Source organism: Coccinella septempunctata, chromosome 4, assembly GCF_907165205.1.
Source record: "Coccinella septempunctata chromosome 4, icCocSept1.1, whole genome shotgun sequence".
In the NCBI taxonomy this organism is placed as follows: domain Eukaryota; kingdom Metazoa; phylum Arthropoda; class Insecta; order Coleoptera; family Coccinellidae; genus Coccinella; species Coccinella septempunctata.
The window spans coordinates 13486187-13504986 of record NC_058192.1 but is presented as its reverse complement, the minus strand read 5'-3'; the positions used below and the strand labels follow the sequence as shown (position 1 = coordinate 13504986).

Here is an 18800-nt window from a genome sequence, read left to right as displayed (position 1 = left end):
AGTTTTCAAGGGGAGAGTCGCCCTTTTCAGAATCTATTTTTTCGTCAACAGTTTTCCAGATACGAAAGTGCTGGCGGGGCACACAAAAAAAATCCAAATGTATAATTCCGACTTTCTAAGTCAGAATTCTGAGTTACAAGTCGGAATTCTGAGACAGAAGTCGGAATTTCGACTTGCAAGTCGGAATTCTGAGTTACAAGTCGGAATTCTGAGTTACAAGTCGGAATTCTGAGATACAAGTCAGAATTCTGAATGCAAGACAGTAGTGGGGCTAGAATTGGTCGAATGACATTTGCTTTGTTGCATTCGATTGTTGCCGAATCATGTGAGCAAAATGCCCTCTATAGAGCAGATTTGTCTCATTTAAGACATGTATAGGCACATTTGGACCCTTAACCTACGCCTACCCTTTCTCTTTTCTTTCAAAAGTTTTAACGGACGTTATTGATTCTGACAAGCTCACAGAGCTTCTGAGGGGTTCGCCGTTACCTACTGGGAATCGGAATAATATGATAATATATCTGTAGTATCCATATATTCTTCTAGGGTGACAATAAGTCGATCGCTTCTTCGTGTTGTCCGACTTATATCTCAGAATTCCGACTTGTAACTCAGAATTCCGACTTGTAACTCAGAATTCCGACTTGTCACTCAGAATTGTGACTTGCAATTCGGAATTCCGACTTGTAACTCAGAATTCTGACTCAGCAAGTCGGAATTATACATTTGGATTTTTTTTGTGTGGCCCGCCAGCGCTTTCGTACAAAATATCTGTGAAATTTGAAAAATTTGGTACTTTGGCTGAATGCAACTGTGTTAAAAAGATCAACAGATGTGTAGTGTTACAGTTTTAGCGTGTTAAGCTGATATGAAGGGAATATGGCTCATTATGAAAACTCAAAATGGCTATACCTTTTTATTTAGGCCGAATCGGAAAAAATAGTAAGGAAAAAAATGTTTCTTTTGACGCTAAGAATCTAGTGTTAAATTATATGCACAAGTGAAAGACCCTATATTTACATAATCTAGAAACCTTCCATTTTCGAGCAATTTTAGTTAAAAGATAAATATGTTCGCCTTTCAAGAGTATTACTGCAGCAAGGTGAACCAAAATTGTCTACTACTGCTTCCAAATAATATTGGGGGTGGTAAAAAACTAAACCATTATTATTCCACTCCCTCTACATCATTTCCGTATCCAAACTATTGCATAGGCCACTTTCATCTTTATACTGATCGTAAATCATAAAACTGTTTCATCTTCATGTATTTTATTATGATCCTCGGTGATTGCATTTTCCTCATCGTCCTAATACCCTTGTCGTGATATCACGACGCGAATTTCTGATAGTTCGCAAGCTCATTACTAGCCATAAGCTTCCGGTTACCAGGGAATTATCCTCTCATAGAGGATGGTACTGACTGAAGTTAACGACTACTGGATTTATAATTGAATTTAACGACAAACCTAAACAATACTGACCAACGAATCTCTTGTCAGACTGATCCACCACCGTAATAATTAAACATGAAATGCAGTATAATATATTATCCAGTCAGTATTTTAGGTTCAGAGATAGAAAACGCAATTGTTGAACCATTTTCCTGAGGCCACAATAAGCTCACTTTTATCATTGAGTATTAAACCTTTATTACTCAATGCTTTTATATACTCATTATTCTTCTATTTTCCAAGAAGAAGACTTTCCTTTCATTTATCATGATATTAAAATTTTTACTAATGCTCATCATGAAAAAGAAGCGGGCTATGGTGGCTGTAGAGCCCTAGACGAATCTATATCTTTTCATTAAAGTTTGTATGGAGCAACTCTATATTCCCACAAAGGTTATGCCTTTTCCCGATATTCAGAAACATTTCAATTCGTACCTAAGATAATGAAAAAATAAAAAATTTACTTGTAAACTGTTAGGTGAACGTTAGTGTAAAAAAGTCTTCTTACAGTCCTCTTTAGTTTATTTAGACATACTGAAAAAGTGCTAACGACGAAATCAATAGATGATGTATGAAACCTGGTTTTCTAAATACTGTTTCAGCAGATTAGTGAACTTCCTTTCAAATATAAATGTCTCTGAATTAGTGAATTGTTTCAAAATATGGGAGTAATGCCCGTTTTCACCAAGAGCAACTAAACAAGTCCCTCTTCCTCAGCTCAAAGCCTCAGCTTATTATAGATACCCTCAACTTTCTACACTTAATTCCAACATAGAAAGTTACACTTGGTAGCTCCTATAGTAAGAATTTGCATGGTATCTTAAGTAGTTTGGCCTCGAAAGGAATGTTTCCTTATTCAGTCAAAGCAAAAAAAAGATGAGCTAACTTTGACAAAGCTGTCATGAGGCGTGCGACCCTCTGAAGTCTGAAGTTGATAACACTTCATTCGCCTTGCCTTGTAGGCTAACTGACCAACGCAAAAGATCAAATGACTCACCTCGAAGGCACCCTGAAGCTCCTCTGCCTCTGGAAACCATAATCATCACACCCGCCATCTTTTTCTCGACCACACGACTTCATCGAGCAATGTTCACTTTCATAACCGTCATAAATTATAGAACTATTCGGCCCTCTGTGTATGTTTATGATCTCCGGCGACTGTATCCTCTTCATCGTCATGACATTCCTGTCGTGGAATCTCTGCGGAAGTTTCTGCCCATACTCGCGCTCATTACCATACATATGCTTCCGGTTACCGTGGAATTTACCTGTCCGCCGATCCAGGCTGTATTGGCTCAGATTTGCGCTCTCCAGCTTCGGGATTGAGGTGAACGACCTGTTCAACACCAAGTTCTGCTCGCTGTTCGAGTCCCGGAACCTGTTTTTCAGCGGAAACACAACGTCTTTAATGGCACAATTGCACATCATTTCCAGGTCTTCGACGGGGCCCGCGTTGGCGTTGCCCTCGAAGCGAGAACGTTCGTTTTCTGGCGTCTTGAAGGGGTCATAATTGCTCTTCAGCAGGAATTCGGAGCTGGTGTTCGCGTTGTGACAGTGCGTCGTCGTATCTTCGGTTGCTATTTCATCCCTCGGATAGTTGACGATGTTTTTGTTCCGTTCCTCGCCGGAGAATCTCGTTACCTCTATGTTCTGGTAGTCTCGGTATTCGTTGTCGATGGGGCTGTTGGCCTGGGTGTATTTTGAGGCTTTCATCGTCTGGAAAAAGAGGCTTGTTTCAGTGAATTTTCAATAATCGGTTATTATGGGAAGGCTTATGCTAGGAGCGTGTTATTTGGGGAAAATGTACGAGGATGTATCGATATCTAGTCAGCCTAGACCAGTTCCATGCAGAAAAAAAAATTGCGTTACCATGGCAACGAACAATATCTCATCAGAAGTGTCAGTGTGAAGTTTGAGGTCAAAACAGTAATGCAATGAATCAAAAGAAAGAAGATCTTGCACCGAAATTGGGAAAATCGAAAAATTGAAGTATCGAGCCATCATCAAATACCTGTATTCAAAAAGGTTAAGAGGTAAGCAGATTTACTAAGATATGCTTAATACCCTTAGTGATCAATGTCCTTCGTATGCGATCGTGAAAAATTCAACTGCAAGCTTTAAAAGAGGTTAAATTCCCATTGCAGATGATGATCAATCGGGAAGGTCAGTTTCTGTGTCAGTCGCCGAAAATATCGATGCATTTCATGACATGATTTTATCAGAACGTCGATTTGGCTAAAACGGATATCTGAAGCACTGAATATTTCATACAAACATGTTCATCCATAGTTCACGTCAATTTGGGCATGAGAAAAATTTCTGCAAAATGGATCCCTAAATGTTTGAATGTTGACCAAAAACGTGCAAGGGTAGAAGGTTCGCCTTCGATCTGTGCGCGAATTGAAAACCGTGAAAACTTCTTAAACCAAATTGTTATTATGGATGAGACTTTTCATTTCTACAATGCAGAAACAATGCAACAATCGATGGAATGGCGACACTCTGGTTCTCTAAGACGTAAAAAGTTTCGTGTCCAAAGATCTGCTGGAAAAGTTCTTGCTTCAGTTTTTTGGGATTGCCATGGAGTAATCATAATTAATTTTTTGAATAAGGGTAGAACAATAACCGGAGATTACTATTCGACATTACTGACCACTCTACGAGAAAAAATTGAAGAAAAAAGATGCGGAAAGCTATCCAAAGGTGTTTTGTTTTTGCAGGACAACGCTCTTGCACACAAATCTCATGTTGCCTTGCAAAAAATTCGTAATTTAGGTTTTGAATTACTAGAAGATATTCTTGAACACAATTTAGTTTATTTTCATTCATATAGATAATGTTTGAAGTGTAATTCTTGAACATCTTTCTTACAGTATAAAACCAAGACGTGACTAGAGATGCGCATTCGCCATTTTGTAGTTTTTGATGCCTAAGGGCGGCCCCACACGTTCGAGTATTTGTCACAACTATCAGATGGATTAACAATATTGGGTGGAGAAGGTTATAGAGAAGGTTCTGAAACTATGATAGGGGCTGGCGCTGGAGTAGGTACATATGGCTGGAACCAAATACTGACCATCTCTTGTACGCTGTCCAAGTGTCTTACAGGCCGAAATATGTGTAATCGGAAGATGTGTGAAAATGAACCTGGAAAGAAACTATCAGAAATGTACATCTGACAGTATGCGAGATTTAAAAAGAATTTGATCTGAATATGCCATACCTCCTTACTGGATTCCTTGAAGCCGGCCTCAGGAAGGAACGAAGGAGTATAGGTCTATCAGAAACTGACAAGTCAAAATCTGTGAGAAGAAGGAAAAAACTCGAGACAATCTTAATCCTTTGGACGGGAAGCTTGCAGGATTGAGAAACTTATCTCCTTGAAGCCATCCCAGATACAGTTTATTAGAACTGGAGGGCAAGTTATGAACGATATATCTCGTGATTAAAACAGATCTGATGTTCACATACTACAATCTATGTTTCATTTCTTTATTTATGCCCATTATCAAGCCTCCCAACCCAACACTCATGTAATGCAAATGTAAAGGACATACCGAAAAGCTTAGAAAAACTTGAATTAATCTGTGAAATATAATGCCCCCATTCTTGCATTTCCCCATAGTTAACAGTGCTGAGTTTTCGTTCTTGATAGAAAAAAGAAAGATGCCCAAATTTTCCAATTCAAGTAATATGAATGAACTAATGAAAGTGAACATTCGCCACTTTACAAACACCTAATCCACCATCATCTGTACAAATTTTACATTTCAGATCGAATGCGAAGGAAACCAATTCGGAAAGTATGAAAAGCAGTATAACTTAAGGGTGTTAAATTTCGTTCAAATGTACATTGAACTTCCCTCCGAGTCCGAACTTTGCTCGTAAAGTTAAGCATTGAACAAGGTTGAGTAAATCTCACTAGAGTTTGGAAGCCTGGAATAAAAGACTCATCCAGCCGCTATAACGGAGATCAACTGAAATGGGTGGAAAGATGTAAGAGCAAAAGTTTCAGCCAATTAGGAGTCATCAGGAAGTCATTAGATTTGGTTAAAATGGGAATTTCAGAATCGGCCAGGGGAATGGAGGTGTTTGAGTTTACAATCCATTGCGAAATTGCAAACAGAATTGAATATTTGTTGTTTAGCCCGAAAACTGAAAGCGGGAGTAAAATTAGTTCGGCATGTTTTGGAAAAATTGTTGTTATTTATGTCTTCAGCTGATTTTGTTGGTTTCAGGGATGTTTGACATCAGTCAATAACGTTCAGTTGATATCTTTTTAAATTTCATATAGAAACATTCTTTTTTACTATGCTGAATATGTTAGATTATGTATTGAACAAACATAATTTTCGGGAGGTTTTAGTCTTCTGTTTTGATTGGAAGAACAGTGCAGCTGAAATACATGTCTGAAATGCTTGTGACCACTCATGATAACAATTCTCCAACTGATAATCGTTTTCCATTTTCACAACGAAATTACCTTGAAATCCGACTTATATTAAACAATTTTAATCCTGTTGATCCATAAATTCTGACAACAAATACTGGGAAAATGGTAGACGCTAGAGCCTTATAAAGGTGCGTTTTTTTCATCGGATGAAAAACAAAAATTCCTCACTTACTCAAGCAGCAAGGTGATCGTGGATGAAAAATAAAAAATTAGGTGAGATTGCCACAGGCAATTTTTCCTCTAGTATAACAAGAGAGTCGTTTTCATTAATGCTGAAAAGTCCCATCTTCAAGCGAGGAGTAGACGTGCCTACACATATACGAACCCCTTCAACGAGGCTTGATCTCTGCTTTCAGGTAAACAATACAAGGGCGGATTCGAAAGAGATCTCGGATAAAATACCGGCACAAACTCTCTGCGATCGGAGAGGACTGAGCGTGACGATTGTGTTTATTCGAGCTGTCCTAGTTACGTTACTTTAGAGCACCGTTGTTGAAAGTGAACTCAGATTCAATACAAGGTGTGAAGCAGCCCTACTGTACAATTCGTGTTGCGTATAGGGTTGTAAATTGATCAAGAGAAAGCTGCTCAGTCTATCTCAACATTATAACGAACACCAGCAGATTTCGGAGTAGGTATATAAAATATCAGAATTGAATTAGAAATAGAGGTTTCGTTTTTTTTTAGTCTCAATTAGATAATTAAACTTGTAAGATGTGTTGAAAGGAATCTAGAAACTGGATCGCTAGGTAAAAGTACTTCGAATACGTTGAGCTCTGAAGATGATATGAGAGTGCCGAAGAAAACTCATTGAAATATACAAAAATTAGAAGGTCGGTTTAGTCTGGACTTCTGGTCACCAAGGAATCCCAACACACTAAGTAGATGAGAAACAGGAACGCCTTTCAAGTCAAAAATTTATTTATTTCAAAACAAAATAAACATTTTGTGTTTTCTCCATCGCTGTTACTAGTTCTTTTCTCCTCATAAGTAATTTTCTAAGAAGCCTGGTCTTTTGAGGCGATCCAAATTGAGAGCCAATTTTCGATTTTTGTGGAAGAAGCATTTATAATAACATATCTTTTTCGACTTCTGCGATATAAGGCCTTCCAACGTCTCAGTTTGCAAGTCATGAGGTACTCAATTGCCTATCGCCTTGCATTTGAATGATTTCTATGGATTTCAATTGCAGTAATTGATGTTGATTCAGCTCACATGATTCTACAAGCACCTCTTTCTTCTGACTATAGGATCTTCATCGCTGAAATCACCATTCATGACGCTACATGATTTGATAGATGGAGCATTGTAACCATAAACTTCCAGTTAAAGTTCCGGCAAATGCTGCTTAGTTATTATATAATCTAACAAATTCTACAAAGTAAGTTTGAATGAAATTTAAACCGATAAGACCTAAATACTGAGGACTGATAGCTATTATAAACCCTCAGAAACCACCATAATCCGCTTTCATTATGAGACATTAATATTAGTTAAAGCTGAAAAATGGAACTTATTTGTTGTCTCATTACAAGAAAGAGTTTTAGGAGAATCCAAAGAAGAAACTGTAAGATTTGAAAAGTATCTGAGTGTTAGCAAAAATATACCACTTAAGGGAGTAAATACCTATTGAGAATAGCGCAGATTCTTCGATTAGGGGGAAGAAACCTAGGATCACTTGGTTACAGTGCTCTCGCTCTCGCTTGCTAACTCAAAATTGCTTTGGACGAGTAGCTTTTAGTAAGAAAGACATAAGATCCTCTTACTGGCCATTCCAGATCCTGGAGTTCACTATAACTTTGAAATAGGGGGGAACACTATTGATGGGGGGAACAGTTCTGATCTCAGAGCTTCTGATGGACCTTTAGGTCTCAGTACAATCTACAATTTAGATATTATCACACGACTAGAAGTGATTTCAGCAGAACGGTGATTTGAGGATAATTCATTGAAAGTAACTGATGGGTTATGACAACAATCCATGGCGACCTTTCTATATTAAGAGGAATACTACGGGACTTTCTATTCCATCCGTATAAGGCGTAAAGTGAGAAGGACTACCTGATGTAGCCAGAACACTTGAACGATAAGTAGCAGTTACGAATATTACCATAGTCTCTACTTTTGTCGAAAAGATGACAGCACTTATCGAACGTCTTTTTTCAATTTCACCAGGATACGAATTGTAGCCAATGGCGAGACTTTTCGAGAAATTTTTTCATGTGGAAATTCATAGAAGAGATGATCTCACATCGAAAAGTTAATAACATGAATGAATATTTGTTCTGCAATGAAAAAAAAAAATTTATATTTTTTTCCGTTTGACTAATAAAAATTTTTCTGACTTTCCGAGATGACGAACTGATTGAATTAAACTATAATAAAAACACCATATAAATTAGTGCTTTCTGACGTAAGAAATTCATTTTCTCTTTTTGAAATGACCACTAAAACGGTGTAGACCCCTCTTAAGAAGTGAAATTGATGTCTTTGAATGATAATAAATAAAGTAGATTGACGGCATATTTTTGATATATCTACGTTATTTCTGGGACTAATGACCTTCAACAGTAATCGTTAAAATTTCATGGCATTATGACTAGAAGTTCAGAGGCTACAGTGGTTTCCACTGAAGCTATGGGGTAAATGTCCCATTTTTGTTACATACAATGAAAAAACAACGATTTTATGTGTTGGTCAGATACGTTAGTACTTTTTTTTATTCCAGTGAGAGTTATATGCCAGTATTATTATGCGTATTGAAGCGAGTTCCTGCCATACTATTTCACACTCTGGCATTTTTGTCCAATGGCCTGGAATGTTCGCCAGGTATGTTTTTGAATGTATTTACATAATTCCGAGATTACCACTTGCCTATTCATTTCCCGATTTCCATAAAACCGTGTCCGATCCCGTTGATGCGTGGGAATAACAGAAAGCACCAATAAAACTTCAATAATACTTCAATATTCCGCACTCCCCGTAATCATACGCAATTAAAAACTTTCGCAATTTCGCTTCCGCAATCAGGATGGCGACGGAAAAAACACCGAATTCGATTGCAGAAAACTTATAATTATTTTGGCAAGTTGCAGCAGCACCGACCGAGGCTCCATCCATCCCCATGAAATTTCACAGGCTCTCTCCTACTGATAATATCGATTCTTGAAGTTTTGAGAGCGAAGCCGTAAATCCGCAATATCATCCAAGGAGCAGGAAATTACCCTCGTTGAGTTTGATAAATGAAGTTTGGCGCGGGGCGTCGGAATTTTATAGGAATTCGGCTCTGCGTTTCGAGGTCTCGGAGCTGAATAGGGTGTTTATTGGGGGGATGTGAGGTTGTCCTTCAGTTCGAATGAGGTTTCGAGTGTATTTCAGGTGCCAGTGACGGATCCGATTGGCCCTGAAGGGTCCATCTAAAAAGGAGTGGAAGGACTACCGGTAAACAAGCCTTAGACACATTTATAGGGCGGAAAAATATATCCTTCAAAATTTTTTATCATTCAGATAAATATACAGTGAACCCGTACAAAATAATTTTTTTGCGATTCTAGTCGCAATGTCAATTGAAGATCGGGTATATTCAATGTTTAAATTACCACGTGTTACAAATATAATGTATAAGTACTCCATTAAGGAATTGACTTCTCGGGCAGCTGTGAGAAATCGAAAATATATGCTTCCATATGCACGTCTTCCATGATCCTTGTCCCTTAAACAGGGTGAATCTTTAACTAGTACAAATATTTCAACAGTGGATTCTTGAAGTCAAAAGGACTTACCATTTTTTTCTAATCGGCTCGGTTTAAAAGATACAGGCTGTTGAAAAACCATGAAAAATGTTATTTTGAGATCTATCTCACAAACGGTTTTATCGAATGATATGAATTTCGAAATATATTTTTTCATTTATTTGATTAATCTTTTTCGAACACAATATATCACCCACTTCTTCCTGTTTTCTCATTATCACCATTGTGTATCATAAAAATACCAAAAATTCAAAGAACCCAACTCTTGAAACTAAGTTGGACGCTACTAATGAATATTTGAACGTTTTATAAAATAAAAGTATCTTCATATTTCCTCGTATAATGTGCCGTTTTTGAGTATTTCAAAAATTAGTGTATCTTTAATATTCGGAAAATTGGGTACTTTCGCTGAATATAACTCTATATAAAAGATCCACAGATGTGTAGTGTCATAGGTTTAGCTGGTTATTCTGAAGGTCATTTTGTTTTTCCAGGGTGGCACAGCTCATTATGAAAGCTTAAAATGGCTATATGATTTTGTCAGGATAAAATCAGAAAAAATGGTTTAGGAAAAAAAGGGTTTCTTTCGACCTCAAGAATCTATACTGTTTAAATATTTGTACAGTCAAAGACTCACTCTGTATATTAATCAAGAAAAGAGTTGGACCCTGAGGGCTTACAGCATCCCATGAAGTACCAGCTTGTTTATGCGGGATATCATTCCTAGTTTCCAACTTCAGACGCAAATGGGCTTTTAAATTTAGCGAGGAATCCAGCTTACATAACTCCTATCATATTTTGGATTGAAGTTACCTCGGTTTAATTTCGGTTTTAAGACGTAAACACCACTTGGAAAAGTAGATACCTAATTCTTCAAAATTTCTAAATCTGTAGGTAGATTATTCTCTATACATCTAAAATTAGAATGACGTTATGCGAGGGCTATATCATCATCATCATATATAATAATAAATTTCTCCGAAGTAGGGGCATCACACAGATATGAATTGAAAAGGGAAGTTGCTAAAACTGATCCCTATGGAAGACTTCTATTCAAAGTTTTGAAAATAAGAGGAGTCTACACCGTTTTAGTGGACAGCACTTATATGGATGGCGAGAAAGTCCCGTGCTATAAACTCCTCTTAATACTATTATCATCAACAAAAACCTTCTATCTGACAACATTCTTTCTAATAAGCGAACCATCCCTCCATGATAAGTCATACATTCACACTAAGTCGAATTTGACTTAGTGTGAATGTATCGTAAATTAATATAGCGAATATTTTCGAATAAATCAGAAAAAATAGCTATTGCGCGATAATCAAATAAGCAGAGGGAAAAGACTGATGTAGTATAGCAGGTATGTGCTCAAAAGACCTCTGAATAATTCATTGAATTACGAAACCTAAGAACCGACGCAAAAGATATCGCTGGAGGGTAACATCCAAGGAAAAGGACCGCTTTTTCAGCATGAAGAAATCCAACTGTTGCTCATTCCAAACTTCAAAGACAATTTTTAGGGGAGACAAAAGTAAGTACCGAAGATAATGTGTTTTTAGGGGACAATTAAGAGTTCTTGCAATTATTCGAAGAAAACAAAATTGATCAATCAGGCTGTGCAAACACAGATAACATATTCATATGGCTGAATTTCGATGTATTTTTTATGCGAAACTCATTTTAAAAATCACTCATTTTGTATTTTGTATGTTCCTTAATATTGCAGTTTTCCAGTTGACTTATTAAATGTTATGTTCCTCTATGAATAATTTTTACCCTTCATTCCAGTTTTGTTGTAGACTGAGAGAACTCTAACAAACTTTGATAGGGTCAGCCAGGACGAGCTTTAATTATCGATTGATATTAATTAATATATGAACCTTGTTAATTAACAAGGTTCATATAGTAGTCATTTGGATTGAATCAAAAATTATGGAAAGGGCTAATGACTGAAATATTCACAAGAATTAATGATCATTTATATTATCTAACAATGGCTATTTCTATAGGATATAACATATTGAAATTCCGAGTAATGCACAGCCCTATTGTTTTCTTACAGTTCCATTTTCATCGTTGCTCAAAGTCAGAATACCGACACCAACGCTCATTAATTCATATTTTCGCCGCAATAATATTGAATATTTCAATTCCAATACCCATCTATTTATTGTTGGCTTTCCCACGTCAATGCGAAACCGAATATGAATCCCTCATTCCACTTCCAGTCCGAGCTTCATTCAGTCCAGATTAAATTCCTATCTGAACCCCGTTCATTCCGGGCACATAATTATGATTACAAGGTATAACACAAAATGGAATGGAAAAAAAGGATCCATGTTCGATGGTGTTCCAATTCGAGAATCAAAAAGTAATGGTGGAGCCTTCGTCGACAAGAAGGTTATGGAATTTGTAGGTCATTTATATTATTTTGTGGTTCATTCCACTAATACTCTTTTCTTAAACGTATTCATAGTGAAAATTACTCTACAGGTACAGATGCAGTTACATCGATATGTTTATTTACATAGTTTTTTCAAAGGTGGGGCTGTTTTTTTGACAGAAGGTAGAACTCATCAAAATAAGTCGTTCAACCAAAAATTGTCTCTATGAAATATCCAAGATGGCTGAGATCTCGGCTGAGATACAACCCCTAGAAGTTCGACAAAATTTCATTAAATTTCAAGTACGGGACTGTGGAAGGTGACTCCGGCATCGCAAAAACGAGACAAAACATAAACATATGGCTGGACAATGAATGTTTCAGTACCAAGTTCATCGGATTAGATGCATCAGGTCACTTTTGAGAGAATCATAATTGTTGTACCGTGCAATTTAGGGTAAAAAAAATGTAGAAAATCGAGGCAGTTTCTAGAAAGTGCTTATGTTAGTTATGTTGAAAAAGTGCTATGATGTTTCCCTATTTCATCCAATTTTCACGACGATTGTTGGAATGTTCGAAAAAAAGATTGTGATGCCCATTGTGAAAAAATTCGTGAATAATTTAGACGACTTTTATTGGTGAGATTTTGAAGTATTATTCTATTTTTTACACTTGGGTTCTAAGTCTCTTCTGTCAGTTGGGATCGAAATGAGCCATTTCATAAAATCGTGTATGTTACTAAAAAATAATGACAGCAATTTGGCAATCCTAAGTTTCCTTTTTCATTACCACGTAAATATCGAACGAGCCAATATCCTAAACGAAACCACGTGGTCCAATCAGGAGATAAGTTTTTCCTACTGCTTTGCAATAATTCAGCTAACAAACCGTCTAGGGTCGTATTAGGATCTATTTTCAATTTTTTTTCCATTTTGTCATTTTGAAAGTTTTGTATACCTAGCTGATTTTTGGTAAAATGCTTCATTTTAACCAGTTCTGCCTTCTGTTGAAAAAAAAAGCTTCACCTTCAAATACACCCTGCATTCTGAATTCGCGAAAGTGCGATGGTAAATGCTAAGAAATACATTGAAAAGGATAAAGCTTCAATCTTCATTATATTGAGGCAGAAAAATAATAATCGAAATCAAAACTTTCGAAACGGTCTCAAAATTGTTGAACTTAACTTTTGTGAAGCAGTATATTTAATTAATTAAGGTCGAGAATCCGAAGAATAATTAATAAGGAGACAGTAATTTGAAGGAAGTATAATTTTTCGATCTTTGCAAGGTTGGTTAGGTCAGATATATGTTGATGAATTTATTTAGGTAGAAGGGTTGTTATGATTTCTTTTTTCTCGAATAGAATATTTTTAGCGGTTTTTAAAAAAACGTTATCTGCGAAGAGGTTTCTTCTTGTTTCTCGAAATGTAATTCTATAAAACTTGAATGCATAACAAAATATGAAATTTTCAGCATTTTATCGCTGAAATGGTCGCACATTAGAGGGACCCTCGATTGCGCCCGGGCGCGAAGGTGGGCGCAATGAAATTGTAACCAGTAACACACCAGTTTGCTCATCGTTCGGCGGGGAACGTAACGACCGATCCAAAGTGCCCTTTGGCACGAAATCGAGAAATTAAAGCCATAGCCCTCAAGTTTCAGGACGAGGTCCTCGATTCTGGGGTGAGTGGTCCTTGTGGATAAAGGAATCGCTGCACTGCTTCGGGATGGTGGTAACGAGGAGGGAATTTCGCACCTCGGGGTGAAAAGGGAATGCTTTCAATGGAAAAAGACTCGTTTTATACTCTGCGTGTGGCTGAATGTATACATCGGACGTATGGCCATAATGAGAGAGTTCGTTTCTGAAGGTTTCTCGATGTAATATAGTACGTACTTCGCCGAGAGGAATCGATGATGGAGATGATGAATAGTCGAAGAAGGCAATTATCATTTTGTATCGAAAATGAAGCCATATAATCTGGGTTGATCTCAAGGATACTTTATTTTTTATCGGAAATCTGATAGAACAAACTGTTCAAATGCATTCCATCACATTTTGTCGACAATGGATTCAAACGGTATATTGTGGATTGTTTTAAATATTAGGTCTATTGTGCTATCATCAGATTTTGCCACTGATTTTCCAGATTTCTTCATTATTCTAAAACTTTTTTTGGGGATATATTTTCCTGTAGGTACCCCAGAAGAGTAGAAGAGTTAGGAGATCATTACAGAGGGAAAAATAAACGGGCTGAGAGGTAGAAAATAGAAGATATATACAGAGTGTCTGTAAACAAATGCGAAAGACTTAGGGAGATGATTCCTCGATTGAAATAAGCAGGGGTAGTCCCTATAAATTTTTTTCGAAATCGACCTTCCTTCCAAGATACAGCCTTTGGAAGGCGATGGCGAGTTGACAGTTTTTAATTTTTTTACGGGTTCTAAAACACAGTGAGTCATAAAACTATACATAATATGAAGCACTAAGTAGATGTTACTCATTTTTATATGTCATAACTTAATTATTAGGGGTTGAAAATAAGAACTCCTTATGATATTCCTTCAAAAATTGTTTTCGTAGGATAGATTTTCGAAAAATAAAATTCTCCTATGGTTTTCCATTCAATTCTGGAAAAAAAAGGCAAAATTTCGATTCAGTCGATACTCTTCTCGGAATAAATAAAAACTTACAAGTAGTTCTGATCACTGCTCATTCCATTTCATCGTATAAGTGTTCCATAAAACGATTACCTCTTGCCAAAATACATGTTGTTATTTTCAACCCCTAATAATAAGGTTATGAGATCTAAAAAAATTGTGTCATAGTTTATGACTCAATGTTTTTTAGGACCCCTAAAATAAATCAAAAACTGCCAACTCGTCATCGCCTTCCAAAGGCTGTATCTTGGAAGGGAGGACGATTTCGAAAAAATTTTATAGGAACTACCCCTCATCCTCATCGAGGAACCATCTCCCTAAGTCCTTCGCATTTGTTTACAGATACCCTGTATATAACAAATAGAACAAAAATTTTTATATTTAGGAATATTTATAATAATAAATAATAATAGTTTCAGGCGTTATCATAATACTAAACTGATTTCTAGACTCGATATCAAATTTAGGTGTGCATTGAATGTCTATGTAGGTATATGTATACGTACTGTATTTTCAACGTATCATATATACAGGGTGAGTCTTTGACTCGCACGAATATTTTAACAGTAGATTTTTGAGGTCAAAAGAAAAATTTTTTTTTCTTTTACATTTTTTTCCGACTCGATTTAAAAGATACAGGCTGATGAAAAACCATAAAAAATGTTATTTTTAGTTCTCACAAACGGTTTTATCGAATGAAATGAATTTCGGAATATAGTTTTCATTCATTCGATGAATCTTTTTCGAACAAAATACATCACCTACGTTTTTAAAGTTCCCTCATTATGACTATTAAGTACCATAAAAATACAGAAAATTTAATGAACCCATCTTTTGAAACTAAGTTGGATTCTATCTAATGAATATTTGTACATTTGTACGTTTTGTTAAATAAAAGTATTCTTCATATTTTCTCGTACAATGCGACTTTTTCGAGTAATTTGAAGGTCAAAAATGAAAAATATCTATGATTCCGGAAAATTGGGTAATTTGGCTGAATGCAACTCTGTTTAAAAGATCCACAGATGGGTAGTGTCATATATTCAGCTTGTTATTCTGAAGGGAATTTTGTTTCTCCAGGGATGTCATAACTCATTATGAAAACTTAAAATGGCTATATCTTCTTATCAGGGCCGAATCGGAAAAAATGGTATAAAAAAAGTGTATCTTTTGACCTCAAGAATCTACTGTTGAAATATTTGTACGAGTCAAAAACTCACCCAGTGTATATCAAAGAAATAAGATGAAAATCTACAACAAAAATTGTAGATTTGGGATCAGAACTGAATAGAACCGTAGGAATGTTGTTCCCAATATTTTCAACGACTGACATGGGGAAACACGTTATGATTTGTTATTTTTATTTTCCCCCGCATGTTCCTGGAATTCAAACAATTCCGGATAGCGAACCAATCCGTCTCTATCCGGATATATCTTATGTTTTCCCTTCCAATTTTTCTATTACTTCCAAGCCAAAAACCATACGCTTTATGTGCCTCCTCATGCGGATATTATGCGAATGCATTATTTATACAAGAATTTATTCAAAGCGCTCCCGGTTTCCGCTCGGCATAAACATGTGATTTTTCATATGGATCCATCTTTCAGCGGGAGGTGTTCTGGAGAAGCTGCCGTGATATTCAATACAACAAAGATTTATGGAGATTTTTATAGACCTGGATGCTCCTGAAGGCTGAACTGGAGACGTTTTATTGTCGAGAGACTTTTGGTTTCTAGGAATGGCGATGAAAATAAGAGAAAACATCTCTGAAAAATAGTTGGTCGGTTGACCGACAAGTATACATGGGCAGTCAATATTATTCGTCCTTCAATCATTACCCCAGCACCCAACACCTATTATAACATCGTTCGATGGATTCTTCCACAATAATCCTCTAAATCCACAAAAGAACTTTGATATTCGTGATATGTATTCGAGTGAATGAAGGCTTATTCAAGTTTGTATACACGTTTATAAATAAATCTTTTATTGTTCAAAAAGGCTTTAGGCCCTATTACAGGACATTGACCACATCTAACAGATATATCTACATATACATAGATACATATTGAAAGTAAAAACGAATCAGCAGAGTAAAAAAAATTATAAATGAAAATCTTGAAGGTTTGGACCATCGCCCTGTTAAACCTAGGTAAAATTAATGAATTAATATCTTCATTTCGGTAGCACAAAAAAACTATAATAGTTTTTGAATTTACCATCTTTTCCGGTCATAGTGTTCGAAATACGAGGATGTATTGATATCTAGTTAGCCTAGACCAGTTCCATGCATAAAAAAAATATTGCGTTACCATAGCAACGAACAATAACTCATTAGGAGTGTCAATGTGAAAGTTTAGGTCAAAAAAGTAAACCAGAATTACGCAATAAATTAAAAGAAAGAAGATGTCCACCGAAATTGTGAAAATCTAAAAATTGGAGTATCGAGCCATCATGAAGTACCTGTATTTAAAAGGGTTAAGAGGTAAGCAGATTTACGAATATATGCTACATACCCTTGGTGATCAATGTCCTTCGTATGCGACCGTGAAAAATTGGATTGCAAGCTTCAATGGAGGTAAATTTTCCATTGAAGATGATGACCGAACGGGAAGGCCAGTTTCTGTGTCAGTCCCCGAAACTATCGATGAAGTTCATGACATGATTTTATCAGACCGTCGAATTGGGCTTAGACGGATATCTGAAGCACTGAATATTTCATACGAACGCTTTCATTATAGAGTTCAAGTCAATTTGAACATGAGAGAAAAATTGCTGCAAAATGAATCCCAAATGTTTGAATGTTGATCAAAAGCGTGCAAGGGTAGAACTTCTTTAACCGAATTGTTACTATGATTGAGACTTCGGTACATTTCTACGATCTAGAAACAAAGCAACAATCGATGGAATTATGACACTCTGGTTCTCCAAGACCTAAGAAGTTTCGTGTCCAAAAATCTGCTGAAAAAGTCCTTGCTTCAGTTTTTTGGGATTGCCATGGAGTAATCATGATTGATTTTTTGGATAAGGGTAGAACAATAACCGGAGATTACTATTCGACATTACTGACCACTCTACGGGAAAAAAATGAAGAGAAAAGATGCGGAAAGCTATTAAAAGGTGTTTTGTTTTTGCAGGACAACGCCCCTTCAAACAAATTTCATGTTGCCATGCAAAAAATTCGTGATTTAGGGTTTGAATTACTAGAACACCCCCTCTCATTCACCAGATTTAGCTTCATCCGACTATCATCTCTTTCCTCAACTGAAAAAAAGTTTAAAAGGTCGTAAATTTTCTTCCAACAAGGAGGTTATAAAAGATGTGGAGGTCTGGTTTGCAGAGCAAAAAGAAACATTTTTTTTGAAAGGTCTAGAGAGGTTGCAAGTTCGCTGTAATAAATGTATCCAATTAAGTGGAGAATATGTTGAGTAATGAAATATTTGAATTTTTCAATATATCCTCGTACTATAATATTCTGCATTCATTCTTGATCCTAAATCTGGCTGCAGAAATCGTTAATAGAGCAATTATAGTCTCTTTCATTCAATAATTCTCCATTCCACCTAATCAAAATAGATTTCTGGCTTTCCATCCATAGAAACGCACGTCGCATCTAGTGGAATGATTAAAAATGAACGAATCCTGATGAATCCGCAGCAAAAGCGAAACAAATGCGAATACCCCCGCCTGGCTGCCCCGGCAACGCCTATCTGAAAGTTCCATTAATTGGCTGTAGAGGTATTTGATTGCATTCTCGGTTGAGCTAGCTCAAAACATTCAATGAAACGTTGATATGAGGAACGGTGTTGTACCATGAAACGCTTGCTTTCAACGTGACTGAATTTGGATAGATATTCATAATGTGGTTCGCCCACCTTTTGAACTACCTACTTTTTTTTTGTCAGAAATGTGAGGCATTTAAATGAATTATAATTTTCCTGATAAGCTGTTAAAGCATATCCGACATTAATGGATGAGATTTTGTTATTTTATATATGAATATTCGCGATGTATTTGATGAATTCAGTGGAATCTTTGGGATTAGCTGAACCAATGAAGGAACCTAGTTCCTAAGAACTAAAATCTTAGAAAGAAGGA

General features: G+C 36.3%; 1 protein-coding gene across 1 annotated transcript in view; it reads right to left on the bottom strand.

The window, feature by feature from the left end:
* The window catches only part of LOC123311131 (putative dipeptidase CPSG_01350), a 249916-nt gene that overhangs the window by 211314 nt on the left and 19802 nt on the right, over nt 1-18800 (bottom strand). The window contains exon 2 of the mRNA XM_044894921.1: nt 2451-3169. Coding sequence (XP_044750856.1) covers nt 2451-3166 — 716 coding nt within the window. The 5' untranslated portion in view covers nt 3167-3169. The remainder of the gene's footprint in view (nt 1-2450; nt 3170-18800) is intronic.